This window comes from Amphimedon queenslandica, unplaced genomic scaffold (genome assembly GCF_000090795.2).
Source record: "Amphimedon queenslandica unplaced genomic scaffold, v1.1 AMPQUscaffold_13479, whole genome shotgun sequence".
Classification (NCBI taxonomy): Eukaryota; Metazoa; Porifera; class Demospongiae; order Haplosclerida; family Niphatidae; genus Amphimedon; species Amphimedon queenslandica.
The window spans coordinates 96067-112034 of NW_003546285.1; the positions used below are offsets into that span (position 1 = coordinate 96067).

The 15968-nt window shown below is 36.5% G+C and overlaps 3 protein-coding genes across 3 annotated transcripts; 2 read left to right on the forward strand and 1 right to left on the reverse strand.

Annotated features, from left to right (window-relative positions):
- The first annotated feature begins 59 nt into the window (after positions 1–59).
- Positions 60–6990, forward strand: LOC109580742 (serine/threonine kinase-like domain-containing protein STKLD1). Its single transcript, XM_019994236.1, has 26 exons — positions 60–160; positions 220–294; positions 352–396; positions 717–791; positions 871–916; positions 974–1032; positions 1152–1222; positions 1319–1371; positions 1440–1478; positions 1596–1656; positions 1801–1873; positions 1920–2074; positions 2281–2354; positions 2415–2444; positions 2524–2598; positions 2641–2766; positions 3229–3290; positions 3353–3419; positions 4205–4339; positions 4393–4521; positions 5168–5244; positions 5502–5559; positions 5923–5995; positions 6423–6490; positions 6675–6751; positions 6812–6990. Exons 1-26 carry the CDS (start codon positions 149–151, stop codon positions 6866–6868), a joined length of 1872 nt encoding a protein of 623 aa, XP_019849795.1. The 5' UTR covers positions 60–148; the 3' UTR covers positions 6869–6990.
- Positions 6932–8595, reverse strand: LOC105312033 (bone morphogenetic protein 6-like). Its single transcript, XM_011404350.2, has 2 exons — positions 8248–8595; positions 6932–8140 (listed from the first exon to the last, which is right to left on the reverse strand). Exons 1-2 carry the CDS (start codon positions 8531–8533, stop codon positions 7125–7127), a joined length of 1302 nt encoding a protein of 433 aa, XP_011402652.1. The 5' UTR covers positions 8534–8595; the 3' UTR covers positions 6932–7124.
- A 25-nt stretch (positions 8596–8620) lies between these two features.
- LOC100638762 (sodium/hydrogen exchanger 10-like) lies at positions 8621–15951 on the forward strand. Its single transcript, XM_003384983.2, has 16 exons — positions 8621–8840; positions 8930–9328; positions 9453–9569; positions 9655–9925; positions 10074–10217; positions 10465–10636; positions 10841–11089; positions 11282–11523; positions 11747–11807; positions 11862–12125; positions 12179–12358; positions 12417–12770; positions 12837–13064; positions 13533–13679; positions 13780–13908; positions 14154–15951. Exons 1-16 carry the CDS (start codon positions 8726–8728, stop codon positions 15840–15842), a joined length of 4761 nt encoding a protein of 1586 aa, XP_003385031.1. The 5' UTR covers positions 8621–8725; the 3' UTR covers positions 15843–15951.
- Positions 15952–15968: the final 17 nt, after the last annotated feature.

Genomic DNA, 15968 nt, shown 5'->3' on the forward strand with positions numbered 1-15968 from the left:
TTTTTTGTACATGTACATGTACATGCATGTGGGCGTGGCAGTGGTTCAATTTATAAATAATTTAAGTTGTAAAAGTTGGTCTTCCTTTAATTTGTACAAACCGGTACAAACACAGGTGTTAAAATAGATAATTCCATCAGGCGAGCTAATGGAGTACAAGGTCAGTGGGTCTCTGGTATAACCCATTAGGGATTTGATGGCTTCCTTTCCTCCTTGTAGTATCTTGACCAATTAACTGATACTACTTGGTTAGTCCAGGAATTGGCTTCAGACAGTCAATACGTGACGAAGAAAGTACATTAGCTATTGATTACAGGGCCATTACCTTATTATTATTATTGGTTATACTAGATTGAGTGCATCGATGAGATGGAGGCAAATGTCTACTTCAATAAAGTGTGTGTGGGTGGGTATGTACATTGTTTCTCATCATTGTTTTGTAAACAACTGACCCGATAATACACAAACAAGACCCATTAATATGCATACTTTGACAATTACCTGACGTCAAAAGTCATGCTTGCGTTAGCTGGTATCCGAATGATTTAAATACTTCGAAGTTATGCGAGTTATGGCGGCACATTGGTCGAGAGAGTAGACCGTTGCATGTATGTTAAGAGCAGGTATGTGTGTGTACTTGCACTTAATGTATGGCTGCAATAAATTACTGAGTAATTGTGTTACATAACAATAGCACTCCATTGTTCAATTATTAGATGATCTCTTATCAGAAGTTGAAGCACTCATTTTTAGTCCCTTCTAAACATATTTACATTAAATGGGACGAAGAGGTTTGAACACAATATTATTAATGTTATCACTGCAATCTGCTCTCTCTCTCTCTCTCGTTCTCCTCCTTTCTCTTTCAAGGACTCTGCTGTTTACCTTTGCATCATTTCCAAGTACATGCCCAAAGGTAACAAACACCCTCGCATAGCAACTGTTTCCACAGCAACTATCTCCCACCTATTAGGTAGCCTTGGTCAGTTGTTGATGAGTAAAAGGAAAGATATTCAATGGTTGGAGAAGACTGTAAGTGACGTAGTCTTAAATCTCAGTGTCCATAAGTAATCGTGTTATGGATATACACGTGTATGTATACATGCATGTATCTGTGGTATACTCTGTGTATATGTGGTCTACTAATGCAGCTATTACTGAAATGGACTGGGCAGCTAATTGAGGTATTGGTTTATATGCACAGACAGAATTATCAGCATAAGTGAGTTAGCTAGGTCTTAATTGTTATTGTACTCTCTCTCCCTTCACTCCATCCCTCTCTCTTTCCCTTCTCTCTCTTTCTATCTTTGTGGTTAAGGAGGCTTAACACTAATAACGTCTTCCTATCTGAAAATGATACCATGTGTGTCGGTAAGTTGATCATTGTCATTAGAATATGCACCTGTTTCTCTTCCTCGACCTCTGTTTACACTCAACAGGTGATTCTCCTCCAGCTTTAAGGTCTTCAATTAAACCTGGTAAGTGACTCAAGTCCATCCTATGACGTTATGTGTACTGTGTTTCAATTATGAACGAAAAATCCACCTGCTCTTACTGACAATTGCATGTACTCTATACCATTATGTCATACCTAGGGTCTCTTAAATGGTTAGCACCAGAGCTTGTGGACGATGATGCCTCACCTTATGGTTTTAGGTATGGTATGACATCACAACAACACATAACCACTAGCCTGTGTTCATTAACTACCTCATTCATTATGCTCCCCTCTCTCTCTCTCCCTCTCTCCCCCCTTCTCTCCCCTCTTTCTATCCTTCCTCTTTTAATTTCCTCCCTCAGTTACGATGAAAGGTCTGACATTTGGTCCCTTGGTTGCATCATTTTAGAAATGGCCACGACCGGGTGCCTAACAGTAAAATAATAAATAATACATTAAATGATAATAATATAATTTGAAGGATACCGGATTTCTTTCGCTAATATATCAGCTTAGAATCAACACCGAGGTATTGAGTAAGATTTTAAAGGAAGTTGAAGCCCAGTATGGTAGTGAAATCAGTGATTTGATACAATCCATGCTGAGGCTAAATTATCACCAGCGACCACTGGCGATGTAAGAATATGCAACATTATAGAGTTGGTTTTATTCATGTACTTGTATGATGGTTGCATAAGAATGGATAAGATTTAGAATTGCTTTTTTATTGATGTATATACAGTGCGTGTGCGCAAATCATTTAATAACTTCCTTTTCCTTTCTCCTTTCACCTCTCTCTCTCTCTTCCTTCCTCTCTCTCTCTCTTTTTCTCTCTTTGTCAGTGACCTTTGCTACAAGCCGATCATTAAAGATTCTTTAGCCTTGTACGACTCTGGCTTGCTAAAAGAATTAGACAGTAATGCAAGATAATAAAGATAAATATCTTTTAAGTATTACATCACTGTAAATATTTTAGTTATCACTGATGATCAAGATATCATAGCTAGTAAGTCCTCTCTCTAAGTAATTGATAATTAAATTTGATGTTATCATTTCATCTGTGTGCATAATGAAATTATAATTAGCGAAATTAAGCAGGAATAAGTTCTCTGTTGTTGAGCAATGTGAAGTACTTAAACATTTGATCCAGTTACTGCAAGGCAAGAATTTTCCCATTTCTTATATAATATGAGCTGCATTAGGTAATGATTCAATATCACTGAAGCCAGTCTTACAGGAATTGATAATTGGTTTAAGTATTGCCAAAACTTCCTCCTCTAATTTGATATGTGAGTCGTTGAGGGTATTACATTACGGTTCTGACATTGGTAAGTCGGATATCCCACTTTCTTTCTTATCACTCTGATATCATACTGTCATTCGGCTGATTCATGGCACTAATTGACATCTGGTGTTCCAATTACACCGCAACGTCATGCTTCATGTAATGTATTCCACTTGAAATGCATTAGCTATAGCAACCACTATGTTACTGTATTCATGGTGTGTACTCCTAGTAACCACCGGTTATATAATACTTTAATTAATCTTTTATCCTATTTTTTCCTATGGTAACCACTATAAAGTATATTTACACGTAGGATAATTACGTGATTTTTTACATGGATTATAGTCCCAGGAACTTGTGGGCTTCTAGTCTTTATGATTATTATTATTATTATTATTATTATTATAAAACAATCAGTAAAAACCAACAGCATACAACACCCAATACAAAGAAAAACAGAAAGGGACAGATTATTATTATCATCACTTATTATCATTTCTAGATTTATTGTTATCCAGTGATCGCTACACTGATGTTTTCTCATTATGTATAGCTGCTATCGAGGTTCCAACTTCCCTCCTAAAATTCTCTCTCACTCTCTCTCTTTTCCTCTCCTTCTCATACAGTTACATTCAAGTGACATCAAAACCGTAAACTCAGGCTTATCACTATTAAATGATATTACCATCAAAGGTACAAGGAAGTACAAAAGATGAAAAGCATATAACGACACAGACACACTCATAAGCATAGTTTCCCATGTAATTTGTACAACAACAACACATGCGACTCTGTTTTGTCTCATGCTTGACAGCCTTCCCACCTGTTAATGTGGTTCTTAATTCCTATCTGTATTGTCTTTACTGTTATTATTATTATTTTGAAGCCTTGAGGCACTGGAGTAGTTCAAAGGAGCACGAGCATTTCTGTGGTTGTCTAGTATTAGTCTGTAGCTGACATGCCTGTTGCTTTAGTTGTGGAACCTTAATGATAATCGTGGCTTACCTTGTATGTTTTGTGCTGTCTGAGTCTAGCTCTTGTTTTCTGTCTGCCAATTATAACTTTTCCATTTATCTATCTATTTATTTATTTTATTTATTTATTTATTTATTTGTGGTCACGCTTGTTGTGTCCTCTGATGCAATCTAGTGCATTCTGTTTTTATTTTTTTAAGCTAAAGGCTATATATGTACAGAATTATAATTGCATATACTTGCATGGTGTAAGAAAAAATAAAAACAAGACAGCACAATAAAATGCTTACTTGATTACAGTGTAGTTGTATTTCATACTAATTACATTACTTGATTATATACCATTAATCATCATCATTTTCGCTTATTGCAACATTTATATCATCACTAACCCTCTAACTTCATTTATTTATTTGCATGGCCATGCATGTACATGTAGGCTCATCATTATTATTATTTATTTATTTATTTTGTATATACATGTGTCCATTTTCTGCTATACAGGTCATGCCGGTGCTAATAATAAATTACTAAGCACTGGGATACTATTAGCTTTAATGGACACATCAAAACGACACAAAGAGAGTTCGTGCACTCTGGAACTTGTCTTTAAAGTACTACTAAATCTTGTTAAGCCTAGTAAGTTGGTAAATAAATTAATAAAATGATCTTGTGGTTTTGTTCGTACCTAGTGTCTGTACTTAATGCTTCCGTGTCCGGTGAAATGGTTGAACTTACTTTGAGTTCACTATCCTCTCATATTGAATCTTCTTCTCTTGTCCTGTCAGGGCTTTCCTTATTGTGGGAGTCTTGTCGCTCAGGTAAGACTATGCATTGATGTATAAATACAGAAATGAGTAATGATTATGTTCAATTTGTATCCATGGTAAACGGAATTACTCAGCCTACACTAGTTCCATAACTTATTACGTATAGGAACAAATAACGTTGTAAACAATATAACTGTACGTCGTAGTGTTTGGTCATTCTTCCTTTGTCACTCTTCTCTATTTCTCTGTTTCCCTCTCTCTCTCTAACTCTACCTTCCTCTTCTGCTTCCTTTGCTCCTTTAAATGGAGGCTATTTAAATTCACTTTACATAACTTGAATCATTCCTGTCACACTCGCCCAAACAACGTACATTCTTACATTCAATGTGTACACGTACATACACATACATGTACACATATAATTATGTGTACGTTTACAGTATACACACATGTCATACACATGCTGCTAGTAATTCCGATGGTCCCACTAACTGCTATGTGTTGTATTCTTAAGTGCTAGATAAGGTATGTAGTGGTATATAAATATTTAATATTAGAAAGGTCTTCTGTGTTCGACCACTAAGATGCATATATTTATTAATATTTGATTATTTCTGAGAGCGCGGTCCTTATATGCTGATAATTACTTTTTGTTATCTTTATTAACTTCGTCTTACGCCTTAATTCCATTATGTAGTTGATGTCCTAACCAGAATAACAAGTACGGCTAATAACATCAACTTATTATCAAGGATACTCCATGAGCACATTCAAGTAAGTATATATACATGTACATGTACATGTATGTTTGTTAACATGCTAACACTGTCAGATCTAGAGGGAATTTAGGGGACTTCAATCTCTTATATATACGTATACCTCCCAAAATTTGTAGCTTTTGGTATCTCATATTTAGCCTAGTTGCCCTAGTTTAGCCTCCACTTTTAGTTAGATTGGTTTATTTCCAGATCTAACAATGTCCATTTCTTTATTATTCCATTTCTCTCATTCTTTTTTCCACATCAACAAAGAACACAGACATTATCCTGCTAGTCATTAAAATGACCATACTGATATGCAGTGAGAAAGGTAAGCCATACATTGGTAATACAATAAGTTCAGTGACTCAGTATCAAATGTCATGCCGCCCGTCGGTATTCTGTTAAAAACTTGTCATGATGAGAGTTGTACTAATGGACCCTTTATTGTCATTACAACCAGCAACCACCTCAGGGACTGCAGTGATGCAGGTTGTAATGATGTAGAGGATTTGTTTTTGATGTGTTGTCATTGTTGTATATGGTTTCTAAGGGCTTAAGGCTTCTTGGCTTGTACACCTACTACATTGTACAGATAAACACACACACATGCTTTGTGTGGGCATTGTTTTTGAATAAAATATTAAATTGATTATTATTGCTTTTGTTGTTTTTGTGTGTGTTTTTATTTCAGACGACTTGTTTTTTGCTTTGGTTGATTTAAAGGTGACTCCTAATGGAGTAGCAATCATCATTGGTGTTATAAAGTAAGAGGGGGGAGAGAGAGGGAGAGGGAGGGAGAGAGGGAGAGAGAGAGAGGGAGGGAGAGAGAGAGAGGGGGGGAGAGAGAGGGGGGGAGAGAGAGAGACTGGGGGAGAGAGAGAGAGAGGGGAGAGAGAGGGGGGAGAGAGAGAGACAGAGACAGACAGAGACAGACAGACAGAGACAGACAGACAAAGAGAGAGAGAGAGAGACCACTAAGGGAAAATAAGGTGAGCCATTAAAGTGAAAGTATAATGGTTCTACATGTTATTGCCCTAATTGATGACTGTTAAGTTTATAGTCTACAGTGCATGTTTTATATTGATGACTCATTATGATGCCATCATGTACATGTACATGTACACATTACGTACGTTTATTTATTTATTTATTTGATTTCATTTATTTATTTATTCTATTAATGGTCAACAGGCATCACGCTCTACATGAAGAAATAATGGAACAAACCCTTGCACTAATAAATATTATGACCAAACACGGTACGAATTAATAATTAAATGATTACCGTTCGTTATTTTTTGCTACAAGTACAGCACACGTTGATTATCACTGTTTGACAACTGTGGGCATAAAGATTATCTATTATTGCCATGTTTCTTTCTCCTATACAAACACTTGCACACACACACCCTTGTACTACATCTACCTACATACTCTCTACAGTCGAGATCAAACAAGAGCTGATCCAGAATGGCTTGATGGAGATATTGTCAAATTGTACAAGTTCAAACTGGAGAAAGGTAGGGCAGGGTCTTGGACAAGAAGTGGGAGAGTTAATGAATGTAATTATCATGTTTTAGGAATTAAGAGATTCTGTTCATGGGCTGCTTAGTAATTTGGCCGAACACGAAGCTTAAACTGCACCTGCAGGATTGTTACTACTCGCATACTACGCTTTAAACCGGAATTCACTTAAGAGATTACATTGAAAGAATTATATTTATTTTAGCAAAAAAGTTTGAAATGCAGTAGAATCATATAATAATAATAATAGTAATAAAGTAATCGTATTTACAACCATAATAAGGAGCATAGTTTCCAGAACCAATAATATAATATATATAATAATGCCAAATAACGAAATAATAATAATAATAATAAGGATAGAAGTTTCTATGCTCTGCATTCGCATTTCTTAACAATCATTCTTGGATATGGTTTCATGATTATGGTTGTCTGTGTTGCCCATTCTAATACTGTAAGTGGATTGTATTCAGAAGCAACGCAGCAAGGGGCTACAGGGATCGTCCCCTGATAATTATCCCTATCTTTGTTATAGGAGTAGTACATTGATGCTAATATTTTGCCATGATTGGTAAAGGTGTTGTGGTGTTGGACTGCAATAGAGCAGTCACCGCTGCACTGCCCGGCCTCATAAGACTGTGGAATGGCTATATGGTTTAGCTGAATTTGTTGAAAATAGACTGTCAGATTGTGAATTTTGCATGCATTCTCGTCATTGCTGCTTCTTTTACCTCTGCCCTGATCCTCATTGTCACCACCACCACTACCAATTGTCAGGTCGACTATATTATTGTTGATGTCATTGTCTTCACCAAGAGAGGATTTGAGCTTCTCTCTCTCATTGCTGTCATCAAGGTAGAGAATCATGACTGGTTGGAGATCCCAATGTCTCTGTCGGCGAATTTTGTTGGTAGTCGGGATAATTGCAGGATCAACTATTCTAAGAGGTACTTTCTTGTGTCCGGGTTTGCAGCTTTCATCTTTTAATCTGAACTGTACTATTGCCTCTAGAGTGTCTCCATCCTCCATCTTGTTTTCCCAGCATTCTTTGACTCCATCGGTGATGTTCCACTCTGTCCACTGGTCCTCCTCATCAGCATATATCGTCATTTCTTCTCTGAGAGCGAGGGCAGCTCCAGAGCAACTGCTACCATTATCGGAGTTTACGATCTTTGTGTATATACTCACTTCAACCTTGACCTCATTTGCATTCCGCCTTTGTAGGTTTTGCTTGATCGGCTGCAAGTATGTTCTGAGGAATGCTTCTGAGAGGGGTAAGTATGTATCGTTGTAGCTGGTGAGCTGGGTGATGTTGAAGAGGAAGGACTGCTCTAGCTTGCAATTTCTGTTTGGAGTCTTTTTGTGATGAACATTATTGATGACATCTGCAAGGAAAGAAATAAGATTAATAATAAAAATAATTTTATTTATTATGATATTATAGATAATAATATTTAAAAGCATGAATGTTTGGTGTATAATAAAGACAAACCTTGGTCCATCAAACACAAAACTGAGGTAGGAATATGTTCAATGTCGTTTGGGCTCCCCTCTGATGTAGAAAGACTCTCGCGGAGCTGCTTCATGTATTCCAGGGGACCTGGTCCAGCATATTTTCCAACCTTTCTCCTCACCCTCCACGTTGGATCAGATAGGGCACCCTCTTGAGTAGTTGCTGCTGCTGCAGGGCTCGCATAGCTGGAGCACCACTGTATTGAGAGGACTGCAAGAATTATTGCAGTAGTGATCTGACGACCCGACAAGATAGACTTGTACATTATTTTGTCTGATTACACAGTTATATATAAGGATATGACTACTAATTTCTCCTTTTCTTTCTGTTCTGCTTCAGTGAGCAGCCTCCTTTTATAATCAGCATAACTCTGCGCATGCCATTAGCGTGACCATAGTAACACCCACACATGCAGTATAACAGCCTTGTCAGTCTTCACTCAGTGGTGCAATAGGCTATGGATAATGAACCTTCTGCTGTCAACCAGACTGATGATCACACTAGTGGTCCCCACGATCAGTCCACATACTCGGCTGCCATTTTCTTCTTGTTTATAGCTTTTGCTGTTGGAGGTGAGAGCAACCACCAATGACAATATTGTCATGGATTGATTATGCAACACAATTAACAACATTTTATTGTATAATTATCATTTTAATAGCTGCTGTGAGACATTTGTTAAAGAACACATCACTACCATACACAGTCGTCCTGATAGTACTTGGCATGTTAATTGCTGGCGTAACAAGCTGGCCTCCTTTAGCCTTCATCGATCTCTATTTACAAATTGCTCATCTTGATCCACACCTAATGTTAATCATCTTCTTACCGACCCTCATTTTTGAGAGTGCATTTGCACTTGACGTTCACACATTCAAGAAAATGATAGGACAAGCGATTGTGCTGGCCGGCCCGGGGCTTCTAGTCTCTTCTTTTCTATTATCAATACTAACAAGATACATCTTTCCCTATCATTGGTCGTGGACCGTGTCTATGCTATTCGGAACGATCCTGAGTGCGACGGATCCTGTCGCTATAGTTGCTCTTTTGAAGGAAATAGGTACTTGCATACTCATAAAATATACATGCACACGTAATGCAATACTAATTACTGCATGGAGAGCAATAAAATTCATATTATAATTCCTCAATTCCATGCATTTCTTTCAATTATATCAAATCAGGGGCATCAAAGCAGTTAGGGACCATTATTGAGGGTGAATCGCTCCTTAACGACGGTGCAGCCATAGTCTTGTACAACGTCTTGATAGATGAGCTAATTCCTGGTAGAGGAAGAGATGGTAAATATGCTTGTACTTGTATGTTTGCCTTTTATGATAATCTCCATTCCTTTATTATGCAATGCATACATGTACATACATGCAGCTATACAGATATTTCTCTACTTTTTACGGGTTGCTGTAGGCGGGCCAGTTTTTGGATATTTGATGGCAAAAGTATCCATATTCTGGCTCTCCCGTGTCTATAATGATGCGCTAGTCGAGATATCTATCACGCTAGTATCGACTTATGTTACGTATTACGTAGGAGAAAATTTACTCCAAGTCTCTGGAGTATTGGCAGTTGTTGCTTTAGGATATGAAATAAACTCAAGAAAAACAAACATAAGTCCAGAAGTTGAAGTATTCCTACACAGGTAATTGTAGGATATGCTAATGGAAGGGCAGAATGAGCTGTCTTTTGCCTTTGTGTCTGCTTTGTTTTTTCTTATGCACTGTTTGGTTATCGATATGAATATACACAATTATCAATGTTACAATTTGTTAATTGTTGTTATAACGCAGGTTTTGGGAAGTCTTGGGGTATCTTGCCAACACACTTATCTTCATAATCGTTGGCATTGTCATTCGTCAGAATGCTTTTCAAGGCGTGAATGGAACTGACTGGATATTGCTCACTGGTCTTTATTTTGGAATAATATTAATAAGGTAATATGACATCATCTTGTCATGCCCCTTGGGGCTAGCGTTCGGTGTTTTGTAATGTTATTTTTTGTCCTAGCTTTTGTTATTTTTATGATTTGTTAAATGTTTATTTTCAAGTTGTTGCTATGTTGCCCGATAGCTGCAACGACACGTAATTATATAATCTGATAAGAGATGACTTGTGTTACTGTTTTAATAAGATTAGCAGGGTGTCCATATCCACTCATTTTTCCCTCTCATATTTTTGTAGAATGGTCGTAACTGTGGCCTTTTTCCCACTCATCAATCACATCGGCTACTCGATGAGCATAAGAGAAATAATAGTCATAGCTTGGGGCGGTTTAAAGGGAGCTGTGAGCCTTGCTCTGGCTTTATCGGTGGCAGAGACAACAGCTATCAATTTCAGTACAGTCGGAAGCAAAGTAATGCCTTTGTTATTAGGATAATGACCATGATTTAATGTTTGATATCATGGTCATGCCGAATGAATTTATGATAGGTATAAGTTGTCATATCTTGTAACAATATAAGCCTACTCTGTTTGTTTACGTGATACTCTTTTCCTTGCATACTCCTACCTCCTCCTCCTCCCTCTAAATTCTCTCTCCCTCACACAACAAATTCAGGTCCTGTTTCACACAGCTGGCATAGTAATGCTCACTCTAGTAATTAATGCAACGACGACTAAGTGTCTACTGAATCTACTTGGAATGAGGAGGATATCCCTTGCGAGAAGTAAGACTGTTTCGACCGCAGTTGAAGAGATTCACGACACAAAAATGCGAGCAATATCACTCCTCAAGGCTGATAGATTCCTTGCCGATGCTGATTGGGACATTGTTGGTAAATGTGCAGAGATACCAAACCCGTATAAGGTAAATAATGGCAAGGGAGAGTTAGTGTTACTGTAAACAGGTGAAGCAATGTTGACTATTTGGGTGTAATATGAGTGGGAGTCAAAATGCTGGAAGTTGCTGCATTTTAATCTAATTATAGTTCATGTTCTCACATTAATAGAATTAGCTTTAACAATTCTTATCAATTCTTGTATCATTTTTGTACTGTAGAAGTCTGGATTAGCTTTTATAGGGGGGAGCAACCTACTTCCTTGTAAGATAACTGATCAGACTGCATTGGACACTGATGATACTCAGAATGAGCATAGTGAAATAATGGAAGAAATAAGGAGATTGATTGTAAAGAGACAGAAAACTAGTTATTGGCATCAATTTGAGCTTGGGATGCTAAGCAGGGAAGCTGCAAGAGTATTGATCAACCTTGCTGATACTGTCCTTGATATTCCTGAAAGGTCAGTAATACTATAAAATAATAATAATTAAATAGTAATACACTTTAATTCTCTTATAACTAAATATTTATCATTTATCAACTTGCTGGTTGTTAAGCTCTTTTTTCACAATGAGTCCGAGTTATTACTTATTTATTTTTATTTCATTCCCTCTTGTTATTAAATGTTATTTTTTAAAAATGCTATGAAAAAGTACTATTAACTATCATTTTTATTATCATAGATTAATTACAATTGATGATATTTCACCACACTGGAGCATTCCCAGGATATACCCAAAGATAGTCAGTTTGCGATGATTAACAATAATTATTAATAATTAATTGTTTTCTTTGTAGAATCAACTCGTTGACTGGGTGGTCAGGAACAATGCTCAGATAGTCCCTCTGCCTACTAATGCATTTTTGAAATTATTTTACATCATCGCCAAGTCATCTTATCTCGAATGGCTTGTTATAGCTGCTATCATAATGAATGTCACACTCTCTGTCACTGAAATAACAGTGATGTATCAGTTTAGTGCAACGGATGTTGTATTTCTCATTTTTAAAATTCTCAACGCCATATTCTGCTCTGTTTATCTGCTGGAGTCGATAATAAAAGTAAACAGTTGTAATATAAAAGAAATGTTATAATATCTTTAAATAACATGTAGATTATTGGTTTGAGGCAATATTACTGGAAATCGAAATGGAGCTATCTCGAACTGTTGATATTACTAATAATAATGAGCGAAGTCATTGTCTCTGAGTTGTATTCTTCAAGTGCAACCGTACGAATAGTCCTCAGAACTTCGGCTCTTATATTTTTGCTACGTTTCATACAAGCAAAGAAAGTGAGAGAAAATGTTTAATGATAGTAAATGATTAATATTTTTATTTTCACTATTGTAGACCGTGCTTCCCCTGATATTGAAAATGATTGGCTATTTTGCCAATAGACATTTGAGAGTTGGCTACGACATTGGCCGTGGTTTCGTTGTCGGCGAAGAAGACGTCCTCTCACAGTTCGAAAGCTTCAAACACATCGACGACTCAATTGCTTTAAAATTTAAAAAAGCAATCGAAGAGACCAGACTCTGCGTCATAAGGAGCCTTGGACTTATAAGGAAAGAATATCCAGGAATAGCTTTATCTATAAAGACGCATCACGCGACAAGGGCAGTGTTGAATAATTGTCAAGAAACTGTAAAAACACAACTAAGCAATGGGTTGCTTGATGAAACTGATGCAGCTAAACTAATGATGGTACGTACATTAATAATCACATACATGTACACTACATACTTATAAATGAATAATACTTTATTGTAGCTAATTGAGAAAAAGGAAAAATCCCTTGAAAATACGCAAGCAAGTCTACCCACTCCTTGCCCAGAGACGCTCTTCTCTCAGATATCCTGGCTCAATGGTCTGAGTCCTGATGTTATTGCTAATCTGAGAAAGTGTGCTACAATAGAGCAGTTTGACACTGATGACATTCTCATTGAGAAGAACGAGCCTTTGACTGGAGTTTTTATTCTTATTTCTGGACTTGTTAAAGTTAGTTCTTGCTCTTGTAAATGGTCATAACCCGAAAAAATTAAGTCAGAATCAGCTAAAACTTTCTACACAGTATAAGGACATCAATATGTATCAGAAAATGTAATAAAAATTGGGGGTGATTTTTTGACCATTTTTTGGAAAAAAGCATGGGCTATAATAGCCTTGGGTATTTTTCAGATTTTGGCAAATTTTTAAAAATGATTGTAACTTTAAAAATTTAAGTCGGAATCAGCTCAAACTTGCTACATAGCATAAGGACACCAATATGTAACAGAAAATGTAATAAAAATTTGGGGTGATTTTTTAGCCTTATTGCCTCTGACCATGTACATGTACATGTACAGTACATATCATTTTGCCAATACCGTGTATGAAGTGTACAGACAAATTGTACATGACAACAAGTTATTTTAAAATTGCATTAATTAACTATCATAGTAAAAAAATAATCAAACTTATTTACAGTCTGTAGCAACTGCACTAACTGATCAAGGGCCTGAAGAAATTATTATCGATTTCTATGGACCTGGAGATATACTTGGAGAACTAGGAATGATCCTTAATATCACTAAGCACTCTGAGATAGGATTTGTCTGTGAAACAGATATACAAGTATCGTAAAAATAGGATTATATTATTTTTTAAATTTTATAGTCTTAAAATTACATTAATAATTTTATTATTCTATTTTAATTGTCTCATTTTTTTATAGACGTTTTTCATTGAATGTGACGATTTGCTTAGGATAATGGACCAGTTTCCTATACTACAGGAAAGACTGTGGAAGATTTATGGAACTAGAATAGCACCATCTCTACTGGAGAACATGCCTCAATACCAAGTATGTGTACATGTACATGTACATACATACAGAAGTATATGTCATAACTTATATGTATTACATGTATTATATTTATTATATGTACATGTACATGTAATAGCAGTATCAGTACATGATGTAGATATACATGTGTACATGTACATACATGTACACATGTACTGTATACATGTACATGTACATACATGTACATGTACATGTACATACAGAAGTATAATATGTAATACTTTAATATCATTTCATTATAGAGTTTTACTGTCAACATGCTCTCCAATATGTGTGAGAACTCTTACATTGCTCAACCTATTCCCAGCAAACCACTGCCACAGATCATTGATATCACAGATGAGATGAGAGAAGTCATTGTGATACATGATGAGGTTCACTGCAATATAACGCTAAGAGCTTTCAAAGCACCAATTGTTATACCCAAAAGAATACACCATGTCACAATGGAGACATACAAACCAAGACTACTAGTAATATTAAATGAAGATCATCAACTGGTAGCTAATAGTGGGGCAGTTGTTGAAGAAGATGGCAGCGAATCGAATATTGTTTATAAAATATTGAACAGGTTGTTTGGTAATAGACGTAATGTTATCTTCACCGAAGATGAAGGAGGACTGATTAGGAACCCTGGAGCATCTGATGCCATGATTAATCAGCATAACCCAAGACAACAACTGACTGAAGAGCCAATGAATAATGAAGACACTAATCACCAGCAACATCAAAATGACAATAATAATAGTAGGCACACCAGAACAGTTTCTGAAGCAAATGAAAGTAAAGAAGTACACATAGTGATACCAGAAATAAGAACAACTGATTCTGAACTGATACGGAGTCGAAGTGCTCTAGTTCTATCAAGAGGAGACTTGGCATCAGTATCAAGACTAAGTATGCCAGCCAGACTACCATCAAGAGAAGAGCTGAGCAACAGTAATCTTACTAAGCCAGTAATAGCTAAAGAATCATCTAATCAGAGCACCAATGCATTACCTGTTGTGTGTAGATCAAAGACATTATTTGATCCTACTCCAAGAGGTGGATCAACAATAGGAATTGAAGTACATCATCAAGTAAGAGATTCCTTAATATCAGGCAGCCCTGGGATGGCAAAAAGAGAGACTGTAAGAGGACAAATGGAAGACGCTACTCGACATGATTTTAAGGAACAAGCTACACAGAAATTAAGCCTTGATATGACAAGGTTGCAAGTACCAACAGTGAAAAGAGAGAGGAGTAAAAGAGGAGTCAGAGGACATCTTGTAACTAGAGACACTATAGGAGATGAAGATCAACTGACATTTGGTGTTCCATCAATCGGCATCGCATCAAATGAACATGAGAATGATAATATTCCTAGAGATATTCATCAAAGTGAAGTTAAAGATTCTGATGCTACAAATCAAGACATTAAAGGCAGTGATAGGGTACATCATTATTCAGAATCAGATGAAGAGAAAAGGCTTAAAGAAGAGAAGACAACAGATCATGATCATTTCTTAAAACAAAAGGAATCAAAACCAACAGAAGAAATACAATTATTATCAATCCCAGTGGTAACAAAAGAAGAGGATAAAGATGACAAAACCCAAGCTAAACTTACTAAAGAGCATAAAACTGATAAAATACAAGCTAGAATTCCACCACCATTAAACAAAAGTGGAGAGCAACAGAAAACAAGAAAAACTGAGAGTACTGCAGAACAAGCCACAAGAAAAAAACAAGGGCATAGAGAGAAAGAGACAAGAATGAGTGGAACATTAGCAGAAGTACATGTACATGTAGCACCAGTCAAAGGAGACGGAGGAGAGAAAGGAGAAGAGCCAACATCTGTGTCAACATTACAAAGCACTTACTCACATCAAGTGAATAGAAAAAGAACTTCTGTCAAAGCTAGAAAAATGCACAAACCAAAACAAAAATAGACAAACACACACACACACACAAAGAGCTTGCACATAGTTACATGTATACACACAGCTGCTGGCTGCTGCTTTAACATTGTTTTTTTTGTCAAATTATTGCAAACAAAAAATCAATCAATCAATCAG

What these genes read in the sequence shown, in the direction of transcription:
- LOC109580742 (XM_019994236.1), top strand. An exon ending in ACATTAAATGGGACGAAGAG is followed by an intron (nt 792 to 870) that starts GTTTGAACACAA and finishes TTCTCTTTCAAG; the next exon opens with GACTCTGCTGTTTACCTTTG. An exon ending in AAATGATATTACCATCAAAG is followed by an intron (nt 3,420 to 4,204) that starts GTACAAGGAAGT and finishes TCTGCTATACAG; the next exon opens with GTCATGCCGGTGCTAATAAT.
- LOC105312033 (XM_011404350.2), bottom strand. Translation starts at nt 8,533, where the DNA reads ATGTACAAGTCTATCTTGTCGGGTCGTCAGATCACTACTGCAATAATT. An exon ending in TTTGTGTTTGATGGACCAAG is followed by an intron (nt 8,141 to 8,247) that starts GTTTGTCTTTAT and finishes CTTTCCTTGCAG; the next exon opens with ATGTCATCAATAATGTTCAT.
- LOC100638762 (XM_003384983.2), top strand. Translation starts at nt 8,726, where the DNA reads ATGGATAATGAACCTTCTGCTGTCAACCAGACTGATGATCACACTAGT. An exon ending in GTTGAAGTATTCCTACACAG is followed by an intron (nt 9,926 to 10,073) that starts GTAATTGTAGGA and finishes GTTATAACGCAG; the next exon opens with GTTTTGGGAAGTCTTGGGGT. An exon ending in GTCCTTGATATTCCTGAAAG is followed by an intron (nt 11,524 to 11,746) that starts GTCAGTAATACT and finishes TTATTATCATAG; the next exon opens with ATTAATTACAATTGATGATA.